The 22772-nt window shown below is 46.4% G+C and overlaps 1 protein-coding gene across 4 annotated transcripts in view; it reads right to left on the minus strand.

Moving 5' to 3' along the window:
* The window catches only part of MDGA1 (MAM domain containing glycosylphosphatidylinositol anchor 1), a 140427-nt gene that overhangs the window by 32764 nt on the left and 84891 nt on the right, over nucleotides 1-22772 (minus strand). For all 4 annotated transcript variants that reach the window (XM_041404427.1, XM_041404428.1, XM_041404429.1 and 1 more), the window contains exons 10-11: nucleotides 14295-14564; nucleotides 10810-10961 (exon numbers count right to left, since the gene is read on the minus strand). In XM_041404427.1, coding sequence (XP_041260361.1) covers nucleotides 10810-10961; nucleotides 14295-14564 — 422 coding nt within the window. The remainder of the gene's footprint in view (nucleotides 1-10809; nucleotides 10962-14294; nucleotides 14565-22772) is intronic.

The following is a 22772-nucleotide window of genomic DNA, read 5'->3' on the forward strand; positions in this document are numbered from 1 at the left end:
AAGCAGCCTGAGCACTCTGTGACTGCTCTTGTAACACAGACTTTCACTTTCCAGCATTGACTCTACCATGTTTTTCTGCATGATCCCACTTGCTGGCGTTCAGTGGCCCAGCCTGCATATAGGATGTAGTGGCACTTCTCCACCTTGCCCAGAAGTACCTCTAGCTTCATCTAGGAGTATGTCTGCCCTTTCTCCCACCTGCAGTTCATCAGCAGCTCCTTGAAGTCAACTCAGTTGAGCAATGCACTCATTTTCCAAAGATGAGCTTCCAGCCTGCAGCACCTTCTGCATCTATGACCCTGCCTTTGTACCACTGCATTTCATCCCACCAGAACCACTCAAACAGTTTTCCATCTTTCAGATCTTTCTTCCAATCCTCACTAATCCTTCACCAAGGTGGCATTGTCTCCCAGCCTTGTGTCCACTGCACAAAATTTCAGGAGCACAATCCTAATAGGGGATTCTGAACTCTGCCTGGTATCAGCTGCAGGGAAGATGCCTGCCTACTCTGGAAAAACTATTTGGGTAAGCTTTGGGTAGTGAAGAAATTTGGTTCGGATATGAAGATAGTCATTGTCATGCTCCTTTATAATCTCTCATCAAACTTTCTCTGCCTGTCCTATTGAATTAAAATATTTTCTTTGGTTAGTACTTAATCACCATCTTGGATGGAAATGATGCTAGGCATTAACCTCATCAATTAAAGGGTTAAGGTAAGTTTAAAGCTGGATTTATTTAATTTTCATTGCTTGATAACCATAACTCCTAAGGGGTTTCCAGAACAAATAATCATATTGCAAGCACAAAGCTGGCATTTCCCAGACAAGCACATCAGTGAACTGAAATTCATGCCTATGTTTTTCATCAGTCAAGCACACAGGTTCACATCCTGGGATTAAGCAAGGATGGATGCCCAAACCAAACCCATTATTCAGTCTAAATGAGGAGTCCTGGAAGATTTTTGTACTGAATTGTCCTTTATTAGGAGACCCAGTTTCTCAGCTGAAACATTCCCAGCTCCAGAGAGAGAAGCAACTGCAACCTCAGTGGCTTCTGAGGACAGCTGGAGCCATCAACGCTGGGAGTCAGTCTCTCTCTCTCTTCCTCTTGCACAGGCAATCAGCTGCCCATCCTCATTAGGTGCCAAGAGCAGCAGTTTATGGCTTCCTAGAGAAGCCAAATTGGTGCTGTCATGAATTACTGTAAGTGCTTGTTCCACACTCTTCAATAATGTCTTTCATTAGGATCTGATCAGAAAGCAATATGTATTTTATTAGCGTATGTTCCCTGGTCTAAGGAAGAACAGACCTAGCCTTCACTCTGTCAGAGAGGCAATCAAGCACAAGCCTTAACTGAGCCTCTCTTCTACTGTCTCACAGCCTTATTTTCAAGCTGAGGGCACATGCAGTCCTTCTGTTTCAGACTGGAAGCTCTCTAGTCTTACTCCAAGTTCCTACCTGTGCTGACTCTTGATTGTGCGCGGCAGAGCCTGAGATCACCTCTCTGTCTATTGTATGGGCACGAGCTGGGCAAGACACAATATCTCTCAAGTTCCTCCACAACCCCCTCTTGCAGAGAGCAATGGTTCCAGACTCTTTTGAGCCTCACATCTGAAAATCAGCACTGTTCGGTGCCTTACTGATCCAACTTTACACCCATCCCTACATCAGTAAGCACAGTCTCCTCTTCCACCAATTTCCTTGCACTGGACATATCTGCTTGCAGCCAGACCCATGCATGTGTCTGTGCACTGTGCTGACAGCACTTCTGGCTCTAAGAAAAAAAAATGTAATTTGGCTCTGCACAGCCCAAGTCTGCCCAGCTGCAGTTAAGCTGGGCTCTGAGCCACTTTGCCTATAATATGGGTGTAACCTGCAAGCAGGACATGCTCCACCAACAGGAGCTTCATTTCTTCAGTTCTCTACAGACCCTGGCAGAGCCCTCTGTTAGGGCACCTTCACCCTTGGAAACAACTAATAAAGGATGGGGCTGATGCTTCCTGGAGCAGAAATAGCCTTTTTGTGTGACTCTGAACTTTCCAGTCTGGTACCTGTAATGACGATTTGTAGGTAAGTATCACTCCAGAGCCTCTAGGCTGTCTATAAAGAAGAGGCAGAGGCAACACAGGATATGCAGGGAGACCCATAAAGCCCTTCACATTGCTCCATGTTGCCTGCTTCATTTCTTTATGATACACAGCCAAAACATCCATCTAGTGCCTACTCCTTCCATTTGTGACTAGCTATGGGAGAGACTACATCTCTCTTCTAAACCCTTCCCCTTCACATACTTTTATCTCTTATCTCCAATGTGTTCTAGGAAGTGAGAGCCAGGGGAAAAAAGAAACAAAAACAAGAACAAAACCAAAAAAAGGAAACAGAAGCAAAAGAAAGAAGAGGTGGAATATAGGAAGGGGAGCAGGAAAAGGCACAAAGGTCCACAAAGAAAAGACGGTGAAACAGCAGGAGGAGCATGGACTGACTACCCAAAATAACAGATGAGCAGAATAAACGGGAGGAAGCCACATCACAGCCTATCAACAGGGACTTTCAGAAAGACTTAATACTAGCATGTACCTCTTGAAGCCACCGAAGGAGTGTGGGTAAGAGATGCACAAAAAGGACTAACTTTGATACCGGGCAAACATTTTTCATGCTGTACTCAGCTCTGTAAAACACAAGCCAAGAGCCTGCTGGATACGAACAAGCACAGTGGTGTGGAACAACATCTGTATCCTTCAAAGCTGCTATGAGGAGTCTATTGGTTTGGGGAATCTGATTATCTCTTCTCTCACATTTTTCTTACCCAAAATGAACACTGAACAGTGATGTTAAGAGGTAGAAAGACATGAGATTTTCCTTCTAGATGTGTTTTAAGATCATCTGAGCCTTTCCAGCAAGATTATTTGAATTGCTCTTCTCAGTCACTGTAACTGTTCTGAACACAGCTAAACTGGGACATGTGCTTGAAATACTCCCTTGTACTAGGAAAGCTAAACAAAATCCTGCTTTCCCTCTTGCCCAGTTAAGTACTTGAACAGCATTAGGAGCAGTCCTTCACAAAGCTAATGTTAAGACAAAATCTCTCTGCAAGGCACCTGATGAATGGCCAGACACCTTGTAACACTGTCAGCTACCCTGTTTTGGGCAAGTTACCTTACGCTTTGGATCTGGCTGAGACAGAGGTAATTTTCCCAGTAGGAGCCCTCACAATGCTGCGCTTTGTGTGGGCTGCTAGAAGGAACTTGATAGCACACCAGTGTTTTGGCTACTGCTAAGCAGAGTTCCCACAACACCAGAGCTGTCTCTCCAACACTCTCCCCTCACCAGTAGGCTGAGGGTGGGGAAAATCTTGGGAGGGGACATCATATCCAGGACTGCTGATTCAAATTGACTAAAAGGATATGAAAGTATGACTGTGACGTTTGTCTCCCAGAGCAACTGCTACATGTACTGAAGACCTGCTTCCCACCAAGTGGCTGGACATTGCTTGCTGATGGGAAGTAGAAAATAAATTTTTCCTTTGCTTCTGTGCATGGCCTTAGATGTTGGTTTTTTCAATCTTATTTTCTCTCCCCCTGTCCTCCTGAGGAGGGGGGAATGATAGAACAGTTTGGTGGGCAACTGACATCCAGCCAAGGTCAACCAACTACACTTACTTTGGATAATCACAGAAGAGAAATGATACCTTAAGACTGAAGCACAACTAATCTGCCACTACTCATATTACTAATATTCCCAACTAACTGATTACAAATGACCTGTGGACTAGGGAAAACCAGCTCAGGAAAACCATGTATCAAACTGAAGAGCAATTTGTGAATGCAAAAAGACAGAATTAATCAAACTAATTCAGTAGTTAAGCATCATTTGCTAAGCTCTCATGGGCAAAGGGAAGAAGTCCCAATTGCGGTGTTGGAAACTGTTAGACTACTGAAGGGGGAAACCTTATCCCATGGCTACCAGTCATTTCCACTGAAATCACACCTGACCCATCAGTGCTGGTCAGGCCTGTGCCAAGCTTTCCTGGCCACCCTTGCAGAAAACACTGATCCTCTGGCTGGCAGCGCCAACAGCAGCCATGGCCAGGCAGACATCTCCACCTGCAGTGAGTGATGGCCGGGGAAAACTCCCTTCCTATGTGCTGGTGGAGGCTCTGCTGTTGTCGACTTAGCCAACACAGAGTACAAACATGAAACATGGAAAAAGCTCCTTGTTTCCACCCCCACCAAACATTCAGCTATCCTAGAATTTTCCCTTATAACAGAGGTGGAAAAGACCTTGTTCTAGCAGCACCTTCTGTGACAGATTGCTAGGGATGAAAAGAGAGATGGCTCAATGTGCTATCAGCTGCAGTGACTGATGGTGTGTCCCATTTCCAGGCAGCAGAGAGCACAGCTGAGGTAAGATCCTGCTGTCTTCACTCCCACACGCCCGTGGCAAAGTCACTGCTTCACTTCCAGGTCCCGAACAGCAATCTTATTAAGCTTCAAGGACTGCTTGTCCACCATTTGTTATTGATCAGCCAGCTCTCCTTCCACGGGCATGTAGCTGACACTCAGTCCCAAACCCCTCCCCCTCTGCAGCCTAGAAAGGCAGTGCCTCCTCTCCCCCCTCTTGCTTTCCCTGGCTTTGCATCACGAGGACTGTTCAAACCATCCACCAAGCACACCTCCCACTGGCACTGGCTTATTTCTGCGTCCTTTTCCACCTCTTCCTAAGGGATGAATCCTGCCCAGCATCACGTAGGCCACTAGCACAACTGAATGCAATTGTCAGGAGAGCACAGATATAATCTGCCTATTCTCACTGCCTGAACAAAAGTTGAAGTAAAAAAAAAAAAACAGCATCAGTAGGGAGATAGGATAGTTAGAGCTGAAAAAAAGACCATTTCCACTACAGAGGATGGTTCTGCAGGTAGATGGAATTGTGTTGATTTGACATCCCATATGATAGCAGCCTGTGATCAAACATCAAACTGGCAGACAAGGCAGGCAAAAGAAGAAGAGAGGACTAGAGAAGCTTTCTGACAGATGTGACTTATAAGCCATCCTGTAACAGAAGGTCTGCTTTGAGATTCAGTGCTGGGCAAACACTGTGAAGTCAAGTCACTGGAGTCCCCAGTCCTAACACCAGTGAGAGAGGACCAGCAGAGCAGCAGAGCCTGTATCAAGTGCAATGATGAGGCCACCATGTGCTGCTTCAGGAAAAGCCACACTCCCTTCCTGGCTGCAGCCAGCTGTGACTGTGATGCTCTGGATAAAGGGACTCACACATCCCTGTTCCATGTGCCCAGTCTGTGTCTCATCCTGGACATCAAACTGGCCTGTCCAGTTAAGCACCCTGTCAGCTGGAGGATTTTTTGGTGGATGTGGCATGAGATTCCCTTTTTCCAGTTAACACCAGGGCAATGCACCACATAGCACATTTTATCCAGAGCAGGATGGACACCGCCCTAGCTCACAAGCTGCAACTGTTCTTTAAGCTTTTCATTTTCTAGTATGAAAACTAGGATAGCCCTGACTGCTTTTTAGTTAAGTCTTAAACCAGATATCACCTCCTTAGCTATTGCAGCATCCTTGAGCTGAAAACCTCACTGCAATACTACTGTGGGAATGCACAGAATGGAGTCAGTGGGGTCACAATGCACCAGAGAGCCTTGGAATGAGGGCTATGGACCCAACCTGGTCTGCAGCGGTTGCCTTGGCAATGGCAGCGTTGTGCTGTGGAGCCAGCAAAATGTCAGAGCTTTTGTAAAGCAAGTTTGGCTACCCTGAACTCTGCCTTGTGCAGAGCTGCCTCCTCACCAAGCCTTTGGCGTCCTGTCCTCCTCCCCACCTCGCTCCAAGTGCAACCCCCAGGCACCCCCCAAGGCACCAGCTGCTCATTTTCCTGATCTTTGCCTGAAGCCACGGTTGCATGTGCAGAAGAAAAGGAATTTTGTTCACCTCCCAGGATATGCGGCTGGGCTGCTGCAAGAGCCACCGCTGCTCGAGTACATCACCTTTCTGCAGTCACAGCCTCCTCTAATCTGGGACCCAAAGGCATTCTCAAGCAAACATTCACGGGGAAATGTGGGCTGCTGCACTGCTCGTTCATCCTCCCTTTCGTGCGGTACCACCCCTGCTCAGTGCAGAGGGAGAGACCCCCCTGCCCTGCGAGGGGGCCGGCTCCGGGAGCCGATGAAGCCAAAGAGTGCCAGCAGTAGACAGACACTGCCCAAGTGGGCTCAGAGGAGAGAAAAAGAACAACTCAGAGGCAGATATGAAGTGATACAGATCCATAGTCCGTGGACCTCAGCATAAAACCTCTCCTGCTGTGTTGGGATGGCCATCAGCGGAGTTAACCTTCCACTCTAATCACAGTCATTAAATTCCTGCTAAGGCCCCTGTCCTGTGTCTGTCCCAACAGCTCTGTTGTCTGTCACCTCCCCACACGGCATGCAGGCTCCCCACTGCTGCAGCTCTCATTAATGCTGCTCTGGCTGGCTGATGAGGCAAGTGGCAGCCGGATCCCAAGCCCAGATGAGTTTTGTAGACAGCAGGGAATGTTTACCCAACATGGAGGGGATAAAAGTACAAACAAAGAGAGACCATACAATTACTCAGGCATTGCACAGGGCCTCATTAGATGGTCTCCCTGACAGGAATTAATCTGAAGTGACAACCCAGGGAGTTAATTTAGTAAACAGGTCTGGGGCCTGGCCCAGTGCAAATTTCAGGGGTCTGTCTAGCACATAGACGCAGCCTGCTCTGAGGAGGGGAAAGCCAGGAATATATAAAGCTGGCCCAGTTCTGGCCTGAGTCTGTGTATGAGAAGGTACAGAGCAGACAGCAGCCTCAGGTCGCCTTGAGGGGAACAATGAAGATTAAACTTTCCTACTGCACCAAGAGCTTCTCCTTCCTCTTTCTCTTGCAGCCTCAGGTCATAGATGGGTTCCGGCTCATTAAGTGCACAGTTATTCTGCCACTATCCCCCAAAAACATAACCACCAGCCCAACTTAGATCTTTCCTCCATGATGCAACCTGCTTGCAGTATTAGATGGCTTTTCATTTCTCTTTAATGTTAGAGCAGAGCCCTGGGACGGGTATAAAATACACAGAGAGAAACAAGCAACTTAAAAGGCTTTTTATTTTTTAAGCAAAGATCTGGTTTGGGGAGGCTGCTTTGAATCCCCAAGCAATGAAAATCATTTTCAGTTGGAATGCAGTACTTGAGAGCCTTTTTTACACTGCAAGAATATATGGAAGAAAAAAAAGTTCACCAAACAAAGTGCCCAAAAGCCTGGTGGCATCTGCCCACAACCAAACCACCCAAGGCTGTGACCTCATTGAGGTCACTGGCTAAGGTGAAGTTAGGTGTTGGCATTTGGATTGGTTGCCTTGCAGCAAGAAAGGAAAAACCTCCCAAGGTGTCAGGACAGACGGCTGTGAGGCTCCTGCTGTTCTTCATTGGGCATGTTTTGCCCTCTGAATTGTCGCCCAGCAATGCCCCTGCCGAAACCCACCTGAACAATACCCTCCAGGAAACTGCAGCCTCTTTGCCGGAACATAGAGGAGAGGCTTCACAAGAAGCTTGCTCCAAGTTGCTATCATATGCACTTTCCTGGGTCAGTGGCTCCAAGCTGTCAAGCTGCTTATATGGTTTTAATCAAAAGTTAATTCTTATTCTACTGGAACCGGTGTGTCTGTTGTGCTGCTCAGCCTGCTCTGCAGCGCTGGGAACAATCAGTTCTGGTGGAAGTGCATCTGCCCATCTTGCTGGGAGCCCCCACACATTGCTTAGGAAATCAAATTCCCCCAGACTGCTTGCAATCCCCCCAGTGATGCCCTAGGAAGCTTCTGAACAGGAAGAATTGGAGGAGGCATGGCGCCAGCCAATTAATAAGCAGCGCTCTGACTCTCACCCAGCCCCATTTTCAGCAGCTGCAGCAAGCAAATTTAATTCAAGCATTCCCAGGTGCCTTGCAAAGCATCTTGCTACTTGGGGATCTTCACATTACATATGCCAAGAGCTCCTTGAGCAAACCAGGGAGTGTGAAAAGAAAACCAGCAAACTAAATTGCAACCAGTGGGCATCCCAGCAGGTTGCCTTTTGGATTCCAGCTCAGCAAGAGTTAATTCTCCTCTTTTCATCCCCTCTCCCCCCTGACAACCCCTCACTAACCCAAGACTGCAGGCTGCCACATTGATTCATCCTGAAGAGCCCCTGCTGTGACCACTGGGGTTGCAGAGCTCCCGGGACTGGAGGAGAAAGTGGGCTGGCTGGCTGGCTGGGTAAGCCTTCCCCAGCTTGATGCTGGCAATAAATCAGTTGTGTCTGGCCACGTGTAAGGCCTCTTTCACCTAAGGAGAATATTCCACTCCAATCCGAGCTCTCTGAGAGGATTTTTGTGCCACCACAGCTAGTGCATGGAAAGCCAGCATATCCAGTGAGGAGTGTGCACAGGCAAACAGCAGCTCCACACTCAGGCAGACAAATCCCCGTTCTTAAGAGCTCTCCAGTCAGTAACACTTTTAGGCTTTTGAGCTTTTCAGTTATATTCACTAAGGCCGCTATGTTTTGCAGTCCAACAATGGAACAGAAGGATGCACAGCTTTGTCCAGGGGCCCCAGCACAGAGAAGAGGGTGTGATAAAGCAGCAGAATCTGCAGGACATGGGAGAGGGTGATGGAGCAAGGGAAGGAGTGAAAGGTCAGAAGGTGGCAGAAGGCTGCTTGCAGCCCAAGTGAGACATCACAGTGAAAACACCAGGAAGGCAGCACAGGAACAGAGGGAAGCAGCAGGCTGGATGTGAGAGGGGATGTAATCCTCTGGATCAAGGAAATGAAAAGGGCTCCATAAGACCTCAGTATGACTCATGGAAGTGGAGACCTCACCATGAAATGCAAGTGTTTTCATTGGAGAAAAGCCAGGAGGAGGCAACACCATGAAAACCTTTTCCAATGTGTCTTAGTTTCGGCCAGGGTAGAGTTAATTTTTTACAGCAGTATCACAACAAAATGTTTCCTTCTCGTGCTTGACAGAAGTGGGAACACAGCTTCCCTCTCTCCTCCTCTCTCTGCCTTTCTTTATTCAGTCCCAGGGCACCATGATGGCACCTGTAGCCATTTCTAAGAGCTTTCCTGTCGCCCTGATTTTGTAAGACTTTGTTAAGCCTTCTGATGTTTGCATTCTTTCAACAAACTTTCTCACACACAGTTCTGTAAATAACCTATGTTTTGCATTCTTTCATGGAGGTGGAGAGAATTGATGGACCCTTGGTCTGTCCAGTGGCATTGGAGAGGTGGCACTGTCATCCTCCAATCCACTGTCACCTTTGGAAAACTATAAATGTTGGAGTCAGAAAATAAAGTTCTTCTTCTTCTTCCTTTTTGTTCCCCTCGAGAGCAGCAGTGTCTGTGCCATCATTTCGTGCTGTATCACAACACTTTCCCATACAAATGACTGGGCTACAGCAGGACCTCAGTATTATGCTCCTTTAAACACGGCACTCAATAGTCACAGCTACATCGTAATGCTGCAAAACAGTAACAGCACTAACCAATGGGTTATGAACCAAACTGGGTGTGTGTGTTTAAATTGGCATGTCACTCAGCTCCCTCCATGTCGTAACTTACAGCAGAAAAGTGATTTTCCCTTTTCTTGATCCCTTTTAGTAGGAGCTCAATAAAGGACAGAACCAAGATTACTATTAGACACTGTGCAAAAAGGAAAAAAAACTCAACTTACTGGAGAAGGATAAAACCCACAAATTTGTTCATTGAGTTGCAGTGCTGATAATAGCAAAACTTGGCTCAGAGGGAAGATCTACTATGACAAACTGCCTTCATTATTAGAGACTCCCCCGGGTCCTGTATTATTATTAAGTACTGACAACGTGCTCCATACGGTGTGAGTAACAAACAAAGGCTGTCCCACCCCAGAGAGCTCACAATCAAATGGAGACATAAAACTGGAGCCTACTGTGCAGAACTAGAGGAAAGAGACACTTGAATCTTTTTAATTATTTTGTTTTCTACCTACAGTAAATAAAATTTTCCTTGCAAAATGCATTTGCTTCTCAGCTACCAGTGAATGGCACGAACCACCAATTTTACGTGTCCTCATTTTCAAAAATGTTGAATGTAGGCGCTTTGCTGGGCGTGGATGAAAGCACCTGGCAATCCTGCTAAGATAATATGCTCTTTAAAAACATCAAACTATTCTCCCTAACCTTCTCCAACCAGTGAAGTCTTCAGATTTCACTCAGTTCTCCACCCCAGCCCCCAACCCCCAGTATGATTTTTCTTCAAACTCAGAAACCTTGAAACCCACTTCTCCTCCCCAGCAGAGTTCATACAGTCCAAATAGCTTAGTTAGTGTGACATGATGAAAGCCCTTCTGCAACACAAACAGCCATTGACTTTTTCCTGCAGTTCCTGCCTGGAGAGCCCTTCAGCTTATTCCCTTTTTTCCATACGAGTGAGTGGATGGAATTCCACTCGTTTGAATCTTTGGTGTACAAAATCTACACCACCAACTAATGACTATGAAGCATTGTTCCCACTAAAACCATGTTCAAAACACTGAGCACGAACAGCCCAATGGGGCTGCAGGGCTTTGAAAGACCTTGACTGTAGCCAACCCCAGAGGTAAAACTGAACACCAAGCTGTGCTCTTGGCCTGTCTCTTCCATTCAATGGGGAAGGTGTAAGACCATCAGGATCTGCCAGCTTCATCACTTTCAGCTCTTAATCAGCAAGGAAATGTTGATGTAATTGCCTCCTGAAAGGCGATATGCTGGGGCTCCAGGAGAGCAGACCTTACCTGCCGGACTTCCAGGCGGTACTTGAGGATGGGATCCACAGCATCAGGCTCCTTCTGGGTCCACTGCAAGACGTAAGAGTAATTCTTGGATTGCTTCTGGCTCAAGGTGGGGTTGGGAGTGTCATAGTAAAACTCTGGGCTATAAGCTTTTGCTGGAAGGGAAAAAGAGAAAAAAGAGGGAGGCAAGTGAAAGAGTTGGATCAAGGGGAACAAAAATTACAAAGAGACGTGGTGAGAGTGGAAGAGTTCCACTCACCCAGCTTATCGACCTGCCTCTAACAGAATGGACACCTTTACTTTGCACAAATGTGCCACTGTTTTCTGTGAATCACTACTGCTTTCACAGCCTAAACTGCTGGGAGGATTAGCAGCCCTGCAACACCAGTGGTACATGACCAGCACCTGAGAAGGTGGGAACAACTTCAGGTCTCCAGCTGGAACCAGCTCTAATCTTTTCTCTCTTGCTTTGTAGTTTAGATTGAAGTAACAGCTTTAAAGTGGCATTTCTCCCGTTTCATCTGCTGCTTTACAGAGACTCCTGCTAACAAACCCTGAGGAAAGATCATTTGGCCAGTAGGTCATAGGAAAAGTGTTATTTATCACACAGAGACCATGGCATTAAAAAGGAGACCTTGCTCCTTCTGCCTCTCCCCTGCCTTGGCAACACAGTGCTCCAGCCTCTTTGTAACACAACAGTCAACCCGGCAGCAAAGAGGACACTGACCTCAGCCCGGGTAAAAGCAGTGGGAGCTTTGGCAGGGGCAGAGATGTCTTTTTCAAACCCACGTCTCTCCTTAAAAACAAAGTGCAGTAGAAGAAGGGAAACACAGAAGGAAAGACGTACCAGAGAGAAAACGAGCAGTTTTCTCTCTGAAAGAAGAAGGGACTACCCATCATTTCCCCAGCAGTTTCTGTCCTGAGTCATGAGCAAACAGAATTTGAAGGCTCGTGCCATGCAGCCCAGAAGCTGGAGGACGAATGCACAGGGAGCACAGGCAACTCGAGGTCTTACCCACAACTGGTTTTGCCCTATTTGGAATTATGATAATTTCATCCAGTGAACTTCAATTTTTGGCAGGTCCTGTCCTGAGCCAGACGGGAGTTGGGCCTGAATGAAAGCTCAAGTGTCTGGGTTCAGGTCCAGTCTGAACCAGCAGAGACCAGAAAGATGCCTGGGCAGCAAGAGAGCAGGAATAAACACCATCTCCTCAGGATGTCTGCTGCACCTTTCCACTTGAATCACTGGCCCTGCCATTCTGTGTGGTTATAATTAGGCTCGACAGGATTCAATGTTTATTTTTTATGAACTCAGATGTATAATATTGATATTTATTTCCAAGTCCTTTTTCTCTTATTATTTTTATTGACTTGAATTTTTGCGCAAGCAAGAAGTTCAGAACCACCTCGGAGACTAATTGCTGCTTATTCAACTTGTATTGACTATGGAAGTCAAGCTTTATAATGGATTTCGAAATAAAATCAGAACTGATGATAATCATCATCTTGCGTGATATTAATTCATTATTAATTGACTCCAAGATGCAAATAGAAGCTAGAAAAAACAAGTGTTTTTTGATAGAAATGCTGCATATCAAAATACTTTCAGAACTTTCTTCTGGAAGTTTTTACTACTGCTGGAAAATTTTGTCTTTTGCTTGCAGCTGATGGGAAGAGCTGAATATTGTCCACGTCTCTCTTTCAGGCTCTTCTGTGCTTGTGGCTAGTGAGGGAGCAGATGATTAACAGTATGGGCTCCCCTGATAATTTCCTCAAGAGAAATGGGTTGGATGTTTCACTATCCTTCCAAAACATTTTGGAAAGCTAATCACTCATCCATAGAAGAAAATAATCCCATCCTGGTCAGATATATGTACTGTATTTTCAGTGCACCTGAATGCCCCACAATCAAAAATGAGTCACTTTCTGTCCCATAGGAAGGTTTCTGGTATTTTTTTCCACAGAGAAGAAACAGAAACAAAAAGAGACCATGCCACTTTCTCTGCTGAAATAGGAAGGCTGTGGCTGATGGGAATTAAAACTCCAGCAATCCTGAGTCCAAGTAGAGCAGTCTAGTCACTGGAATATTTTTCAGGTTGCTCTACAGGCTCAGAAGATTTAATTAATTTGTAACTGTCCAGGACACAGGCAGAGATGTCTGGAGCTGAACAGCTACAATCAATGTCATGGAAAAGGAGAAGGGATGCAGGAAAAATAAAGGCTTGCTGCTTTCCTGATCAGTGCTCTCTGGGAACGAATCCTGCTTTCTGCTGAGGGGATCTTATCTCAGGCACAGCATGGCACACCGGGTGCCAATACGTATTTGTTGCTGCCACCAGCGAGAAGTTCCTGGGAGCATTCCCAGGCTTGACAGGGATGCAGTTTTCTGTGATGGCTCATAGAGGGATATGGTTTGCTGTCACTTAGTGATGTGAGAGCTACAAGCATATGAAAAGGGTAGAGAGGGTAGAGAGGGCCAAAGCTTTCAAGCAAAATTTGCTGCGAGACAAATGCCAGGAAATCTCAAGGGGTGAGAGCAAGGTCCTGAAAAGGGATGCAAATAATAAAGTAGTTTTGGTTCCGCCATTTCTGTAAGCATCACAGAGTCACAGCATACCTGAGCTTTCCCAAACCCTAGGAAAGGCCTGCTTCAAAATCAGGCCTCTCTGGATGTTAATCCCTCTCATTTTTTTCAACACAGGCTTGAAAAGTATTATAAATTGGTCCTGGACTCAAACCTGAGTATTTGGACTGAATTTATTGCTTATTAAGGCAACTTCATGGGAGAGCTCTTGTAGAAAATTGTGCCCAAGTCAATTCTAGGGTCATGGGAAAAGCAAATTTAATGATCAGCTGGAGAGGCCAGGTCAGATGTGCAGTTTTAGATGCTATAAGTCTGCCATCCCTCTATGCAGTTGCAGGTGCTGCAGAGGAGGCTTGTTACAGTGGATGATGGATTCAAAGAAAACTGCGAGCAGCAAATCCACTGTGTACTAGTGACCATTCCCAGCTCATGTTTTTTGTAGAAGGCACTGTGAGACACAGACAGACAGGAGTCATAGAGAAGGCACAGGAATACATAATACAGTTTTTGTTTCTTTGTTTGTTTGCTTTTAAAGAGGAAATCAGATAGTTTGGAGCCTGGAGTGTTGGAGGGACGTACAGATCTTTTCAATTCCCCTTTCTCAATACTTATCGATGATACAGGTTGTCCAAGCTTCAAAGCTGATTGTGGCCTTGAGTTTAAGTCCTGTAAGCGGTCAACCATTGCTAAAATCTAACAGGGGCTAGCACTTAGCTGCTCCAGGTCCATCTGCCTGAATTATGGAGACAGATCTCCTTGCTGGCTTATGGCAAATTATTCCTCCTGAACAAAATGCTGGCCACAGAGGAAGCAATAGAGGCACTGGAGTGGCACCAGTTTATGAGGAGCAAGCTTCCCATGACCCCATCCAACAGCTTGTTCCGATGTGCATTCTGTGACTTACCAGACACCTGGAAGAGGCAGGCGGAGACCCCCACGTCGTTGGAAATGCTGCACTCGTAGCTCCCGCTGGTCTCCCGGCTGACGCTGTCCACCTTGAGCTCCGAGTAGTCCTGCTGCTCTGCCAGGGGCTGCGCCAGGAGGCTCCCGTTGAAGCGCCAGACGGAGGTGGCCACCTTCATGGGGCTGCCCTTGAGCATGGTGCAGCGCAGGGTGACGCTGTGCCCCATGCCCTGCCGTACGTCCTGGAAGGCCGGCTCCACCATGGGGGGGACTGGAGACCCAACAGAGCAACAGACAGGGATGCCATCAGGGAGCAGCTGCCTCACCCAGCACGGTCACCCCGACCACCTCTGACAAGACAGGTACCTATGATTTCCAAGGGGTTGGAGCCAGGATCCATCACACCAAAAGCAACAGTCATCTGACACTCCCTTCTGACTGGGCTGGGGCCACATTCTACCTATCTCCCACTTATGAGGTAGGGATAATCTTTAGCAAGCACTCATCCCACACTGAGCACTGCTTGGAGGAGCTACCAAGCGCTGCTCTCTCATGTGAGAAGTGCAATGCCAGCAGCTCTATCACAGCTTGTATTCAATCCTCAGATCTAATCAGAATGACTGGTCCTGTTATACAGCACAAAATGCACTCCCTGAGCAGGCAGGTAAGTTCCCAAGCAGTCATTTCTTCTTGTCAGTGTTTGGCAGGATTATGAAGGACACTGTGTTTAGGTGGAGGGATCTGCACTGGCACTCCCCACAGACCTGAAGGAGTTTTGGAGGGCCTCTCCCAAATACATCAATACAACACATCACGGACTGGCTACAGGGACTCTGGGTACTATTTTTATCTCTAGCAACAATTCCCTGGTGTTGGGAGGTGAGTCACATCTATCCATGTCAGCTTCTCTTCCAGCAGTGTGAGAATGGGAATGGTGATGTGTGCTCACCTCCTTAGCAAAGGGAGACTACTATGTCTTTTGCAGTTCTTTAGCACTTGAAAAATTTATGTGAACCTCATGATTTGGGCATGGTTGAGGCACAGCAAGGAAAAAGTTGGATTGGTACTGTTTGGGTTATTCCTTCTTTAATGCAATGAGAGAGGACTTAAATCCCCACTGTCTCTGATAGACACGTTTCGCTTGCAATAAACTCTTAATTAAAACATTACAGCATGGGGATAAACAGAAGCTCTCCATCTAAAATGAGAAAAGCTTCCTGAACACAAAACAGCTGTTAGCCTGAATGTAAGAGGGAGAACTGATTTATAGCATCTTCAGGACAATCACAGCTGACCTTCTCCAGGTTCAAAGCAAGTACTCTTCCACAGTTTCTATGCCCTACAGATCAACAAAGCATCTGCCTCCTCTAAAGGTCCATAGCGTTGCCAAGCACAGCCAGGCCCAAAAACATGCCACATGCAGCATCTGCAGTGCCACAGACACAGGTCCACCAACAACCATGGGTCACTCTGCATCCCTGCTGCCCTGAACTGAGCTACGCTGCAAAGAGCTTCAGCACACCAGTCTCCTCCCACAGCCTGACCTCGGCAAGACCCAACAGCTCTGTGACACTAGTGACATCTCTACCTTCACCACACATGAAAGTGCTGCATGCACTGTCCCACAGGTGGGCATGCAGTGTCCCATCTCCAGGGGCACAAAAGCATCTGTGGGTATCCTGCATACAATCATCCCCATCAGCCCCTCCACCTGGCAGCCTTTGTTTGATGTGGCTGATTGTTTTCAAGGTGTCTTTTTCTCAACTCTGAGTCTTTGGGCCCTTTGCTGTGCTGAGGTGGATTAAAAGCAGCCCTTGTCTGAGCTGAGGCTGCCGTGCTGAGTGGCACTGTCAGCTCATTACGGATGGCTTTCCTGGGGATGTGTCTCTGCAAGTGCTTCGAGTGCTGACTTGCCTTTGGCTCACACGTCTCCCACCTCACAGTGAGAATAATGTGAGAAGTTGTTTGATTAGACCTAGTGCCATGCATGTATCATCTCCATCCCTAGCTGCTATCCCATTTCTTCAGTCACATCTGAGCCTTAATTGAAGCCAGTGGGGTCTCACATTATAATCTAGGCCAGCTGGTGATATAGGGAAAAGAAAGAGAAAAAGGGGAGAGAAAAGAAAAAAAGAAGACTAAAAAAAAAAAATTGCACAGCTACTTCACATGTACTCAGAGCAGTCTGTCTCCTGAGGAGGAGAGAGAAGGGTTGGAAGCAGCTTCCCTCACTGAATCTAACTGTGCCAGGTATGCGGCTGGGACAGAGGAAAAGGTCTGAAACTGGACAAAGTGCCACTTGCAAGTACGTGCTGCAAGGAAAGTGCCCGCCTGGGCCTCACTGTGGGAGTGTCTGGGACTGGTAGAGGGCCACAGAGGAACAGGGCTGGGATGCTCCAGAGGCTTCCTTAGGTCACTGGAACAGCAGGGCAGCCAAGGATGCAGAAGATATTTAATCTTCTTCAGCTAGAAAATGGGATTTACTTGATTTGCACTGGGACAGGCTCCAGGGCTATGTTACCATCTTGCAAAGGGAATGTCTAAAAGTGTCTGTCAATTAAAAATTGATTCTATTTTCTCCTCTTTCTCTGGCACTAGAAAACACCCAATGAGTATTAACTCTGCCTAGAGCTCTAGGTAGTCCTGGAGCTCCTGGGTTTTCTGGAGAGAGACCTGAAGCAGGTTATCCCATCACTACACAGTACAGAGAACTACACCAGGGGCCAGTTATTCCCCAAGGTTCCCAATGGATATGAAAACAAAGGAAGATCAACAGCACTTACAGAGCCAGACATCAGCTCTGGCCTCCAATGCCTACTGGGGAGCTCAGACTTGTTCAAGGAGGTTAAACACAAAAGGCAGACTCACCACAAAGGCAGGGATTCAGGCCGTAACACCTCACCACTAACAACACAGCCTTTTCTGTTTCTGTTCTTTTTCTCTGGCTTAAAGGCAAAAGAAAGCTTGTTTAAATGAGATGGTGCTGCTACTCCCCAGAACTAGGAACTGAACAGCTCCAGCACACCAGACATAGGGGCTGTCTTGGAGGAGAGACCTGTGATATGAGCCCTGCACAGACCCCTTTAGGGAGCTGCAAAAAGGATAATGACTTTCAAGGTGCTTCTTATACTCACAGGGAAGCAGCATTTCTGCTGGCTATAAGGAAGTTGTATTTGGCTATTCTAGCTTGCTAAGCTGCTATGTTTTTAAATTTTTAGCCCAGTTCCAAAGGTGAGTCCTCATCCGGAGGCTCCTCAAATGCCTTCCTGTGTCTCCCTTGAAATCCAGCACCTTTATCAGAAGTGCTCTTTTGAGCAGCCTCCACATTGCAGGCAGCAAGTTGCTAGGCTTCCAGAAGGTAAAAAAACCCTCTGTGCACATAGAGAACTTCAGGATCCCCTGGCAAGAAGCACAGCAAACAAATACAGACAATTACTGTTCTCTCTCAGCACACAGCTTAACTCTAGAAGAGCTTGCTGGCAACAGCAGTGATGAAAGAGGTAAAGAGGCAGTGTTGAAGTGAGGGTCCTCCACCAACCTTGTTAAGATGCCGCTGCTGCAGGCAGGGCAGTCTGCCTTTGCAGCAGAATTAGCTAGTTAGGAGCAATTCCAATGAGCCAAACACAGGCAACCTCCTCCAGTGTGCCAGGCACCCTAAAGCAAAGCTGGGCTGCAGGCAGCTCCTCGCTGTGAGGCAGAGCAGATGCTCTGCACCAAAGAGCTGGTAAGCTAACACTGCTCACAGTGATGAAGGGCAGCAGGGAGGGAAGTACAACAGCGAGATGTCAAGCACCAAGGAGTGTTGCTTTGTGTCCCAAGAACCTCTTATCTTCTTCATTTTACTGGAAATAACCAGAATGGAAATGCTTATCCCTGCTAGGTGAGTGAGAAGTGCCTTCTCACAGTTTAGAGTTATGGTCTGCTTGGTTTTTAGTTTTAGCCTTGAGAAAAGGTAAAACTAAACTAGGGCTTTTCCTTACAAGAGCCAAAGAGCTCAATGGAGAGACCACAGTCTCTCCTTTCACTGTCACTGTGTTGTCCTGCTTGGGCATAGCTCAGCAAGGGATACTTGGCCCTTGCAATGCTGTCAGATTGCTGCAGGTTCCCATCAAATTCAGATGCCTCCAGAAGGCAGAGATGTTTCTTTCACCAGTGATGAAGTCAGACCATCCCAGGATAGCAGAGATGCACTTCGAAGCTTTTTACTCGTGGGGTAAATAGAAAAAAAAAATTCCCTTAAATTAGAAACTGGCAATGTTGTCATGAGGCTGCTCAATCCAGTATGGATGAAAGACAAAGAAGGGCTCCTTTTGAAGTGGACTCATGCACAGAAATCAGTGACAAGCTTAAAGACAAACCAGGATCTGCAGAACATGGGAGCATTGAGTGAACAGACCTCACGGAAATTGTTCAGGCAATAATTGAGAAGGTTGAACATTCTAGACATCACAGGACAACACTACTATGCAAGACACATGCAAATTCTGCTTCCCCACTGCAGTTTGGTAACAGTGAATAGCATAACCTGATCAAATCTCAAATGCTGGCTTGTTTTGGAAAGGTTGTCAGAGCTGGGAGCTCTCTCATAATCTGCTTTCTGACTCACAAGAAGCCTTGTCCCCCATGTAGCCATGTACAGCTGACAACAGCCATCTCTGTGGGTGGTGAGCTGCCAGCATTGTACCGCTAGTGTGTGCGGCTGCCATGGGCTGCCACCTTCTCATTTTGCTATAGGAATTTACTTCCCACAACACTTCCTCAGCTGCAAAGAGCACCACAGCACAGCAATGTCCTGGGGAAAAGGAGAGGCATGAAGAGAAAGATGCCCTAATCAAGGTCACACACGCAGAGATCAGACAAAATCAGCGCAGGAGTCCTTCATCCTCACCTTCACGATACCTTCCATATTGGGACCCCTATCCTGGTCCTTCCCCTCTTAGGCCAGTCTTCCTTGTCTGTGAGAAACACCCACTCTTCTATCCTCCAGAGCCAGTCTTTAATTTTTTTTTTAAATCTAGACAGTGCAGTATGTAACACAAGTGATGAAAATAGCAAGCTGTGCTAGATTAGAAAGCTGCCTAATTTCAGCAGCTCTCATCCCACCCTACTGACTGGCTACCTCAAAGCTTAGCCATGCATCACAGCACCAGTGGGACTCCTGACTTTGGTCTTCACCATGTCCCTTGGTGAGACCCGACTGACCACCCATTTGTAGGATTAATGTTGCAAACAACACACAGATAACCTGGCATGAAAGACTGCACACAGTGGTTACTTACAATCCTTAGCTGTGTCTCGTTATCCAAAGAAGTTAATGACAGCAGGAAGTATTTTTTCTCTAGAAAGCAAATCAGCACAGGCAGCTATTTGGACCTTATGAGACCTATATGAGTCTATCTAGCATCCATTTAATTTCTTATAGGTATTCTTTTGCAGACTGCTGGATGCAGTCTTCCCTAATCTTCTCTAGACAACCAAAGCAACCTCAGCAAAGGATTCCTCCTTTTTCCAACCCCCAGCCCCATAACCTGGGGTAATAAAGATATCACAGACAGCAAAGATACTGCAACCCTTTTCTCACAACAGGAAGAAAACTCCATGGTTTCAGCTCCAGGGGAGACCAGAACACTCTACCTAAACAAGAGGGAAGCTCTTTTATTGTCACAAGGCTGAGAAATCACAGCTGAGCAATTCTGTTCCTTGCAACTGCACTTGCACCCCACACCCTAGGTACACACATTAGGCATCAACCATTTTCCATGTGGAGACAAATACCCAACCCATATTTACAAGCCCGGTCTCATATGCTTGTTTAATATATAATTGAGTAGTTAGAGAAAGGGAGATCCAGGAAGGCTTGCTCAACCTGTTTTTTTTATCTTATATGACTTTTGTCTTTGAACTTCAGTCTCTCCATGTATGAAGAGATAAAATGTGTTGTTTTTGCATAGTGCTTGAAAGCCAAGTTGCAAATATTGTTATTTCAAAGAAAACAAATTTGTTTGAGTAAATTTTCTGCTAGACAAGAGAGTGCAGGGTCTGGAGAAGCAGGGCTCAGAGAAGAAAAGTTGACTGCTTTTAAAAGAAGAGCAAATGAAATGTATTCACTACCAGCTTTTCTGCTTTCCTCTTCCCTGAACTTTCCAAGCCAATTAACCAAACCAGTCTTCACCGATTAATAAAGAGGGATTTACTAAAGGATTTCCTCTTCTGCATGATGAACTGTGCTGATTAGTACATGAGACCCCTTGCTCACTTTACAGAGTGCTTTGGAGAAAGTCCATCCTGGGTGGGAATTTCCAGCCCTTTAGCCTCACAGAGATGCCTCCTCAAAAAAAGATCTGTCCCAGACATGCTGGAATGCCACTCAGACTCACTGCCCAATTAATTCCCACTAACAAGATGCTACAAAGGCAAGTATTCTTCTGCAGTGTAAAGCCACCTCATTCCCATGCCTCACTTACCTTCTAGTGTCTCGTTTTAAAACAGTACACTCTCCTAATTGAAAAAGATAAGTAGAAAAAGATGCTGCATGTACAGAAAACACATACACATTTATATGTGAAATGCATGCCGCTAAGCCTTCCCCCACCCATACACCACCCAACCAGCCAGGTTGTTCACTGGAGAAATATAGAGGATGAGAGTAGACATTTCAAAATGAATACCTTCAAGTACTGCCAGACCAACAGCATTACCCCAGACTTAGATTTGTTTTTTCCACAGACTAACATGAAAATATTTTCTGTAGCTTACAACCAAGTTTGCTAATTATAACATGGTGAAGCAGCATGACGGCCAGGGTGGATCTGCCCAGCCTTCACTCTCCTGCCCACGCACATACCCACAAGAGGGGAGCCCTCCCGTGTGCAGCAGTGTCAGACCACCTACGCTTCTCTCAGGTTCTGCTTGTCTTCTACAAGATAACAAGGTGTCACCTCATAGCCATGCATCTGTTATTACATGCCTCTGTTTAACAAACTGGGCTGGCAGTGACACGCCACTCCTAGCAGCATATAAATAGTTTAGATGCAAACATTCATGAACAGTCAACCAATTATATTCTTTCCCCAAAAGCATCCTATATGCATTAACTTTTGTCAGAGAAATAGTTATCTTACCATTCAATCATTCATAGGTGAGCTACTCAGCTGGGCAGTTCTGGGAATAAAGTAACTCATTGCCAGTGCAAAGTAAGGAAAAGAAAAAAAAACCAAAATCAACCCCACAAGAAAGAATAAATGAGGTTTTTTCAAAAGCAAGGAATCCACATATTTTCTCTTATTTCAGAGTGTATCAGTAATTTTTCTTACAATCTAACATAATTCCCTTGCTGCAGTTTAAGCCTATTGCTAGTCCTCCCCATAGGTGTTTTCATGTCCTAGTAATCAACTCTGTGCTATCCCCAGGGTGTAAAGAAGGGAAAATAGAGGGAAAACAGCTAATCTATGAAGTTCATCATTCTAGTATAGACCCTCTACATGCCTGAGAAAGATTTGGAACAACTGGGAAAGGACTGATAACCTCCCCTCCTCAAGTTTGACAGCAAACCTGGTGCTAGCTGAAGCAGGATGTTAAAGCCCAAATTTATCACATATTGTTTTCATTGAAATGTTCATCTTAGGAATGCCACCTCCCTCCAAGGCTATTAAGTGAGAGGGACATCTCCAGAGGATGATTCAGATGGCAGGAATTCCTAGCTGGCATACGAGCCTCTGTCCTGCACCTGCACAGGGAGCTTAAGGTGATGGCATCCCTCCCAGCTCTGCTAGGTGGAATGAATGCAGAGTGAAGCAAGTGCATTGATGTGGCCAGTGCCCCCCTTCCCTATAAACCTCTCATGAACTCTCAGTGCACCTTGTTTGGTGAGTTGATCAGTAAGCAGAGTGTAACATACACCTGAAACCTGGATAGCGTATCCTTCTCTTGGACAGGAGACACCTCCTGTGCTCCAGCTGCTGCGTGCCACAACAGAGCTCACCTAGGCAGGAAAACAGGCACCAGCCTGCACATTCCCCATAGCAAACACACCAAGAAATCTCTGGACTCCAGGAAATGACCAACTAGTGCCACCACCAGGGCTCATGTCCAGAGAATGCAGCTGCCTCCTAAAAGGAATTGTTGGAATTCCCCCTTGTCCCCTGGAGGTGAGAGCACCCCCAGCCAGAGGAGCAACTTGGCAGAGGTGCCTGCTGATTCCAAGCATCAATCCAATAGCTCCTGTTCCGTTGCCAGCTGCCATAACAATTCAATTTCTTTCATATAGTTACACCCCTTTAATAAAAGAACTGAAATGTAAAAGCAGGGAGGCTGCAGGAGAAAAGTACCTCTGAGGACTGCAATCCTGTCAAAATAGAGAAAAGGCCCTGCTTTAGAAATGCAGTTATTGTCAGGGCTGCAGGGGATCAGAGGCTTCTGCTCACAGCTGGACCACAGTATTACCTCACCTTCTGTTTTCACTTTGAAAACTAAATTGGGA

The sequence above is a fragment of the Onychostruthus taczanowskii genome, unplaced genomic scaffold, assembly GCF_017590055.1.
Source record: "Onychostruthus taczanowskii isolate IOZ18803 unplaced genomic scaffold, ASM1759005v1 scaffold21, whole genome shotgun sequence".
NCBI classification, from domain to species: Eukaryota; Metazoa; Chordata; class Aves; order Passeriformes; family Passeridae; genus Onychostruthus; species Onychostruthus taczanowskii.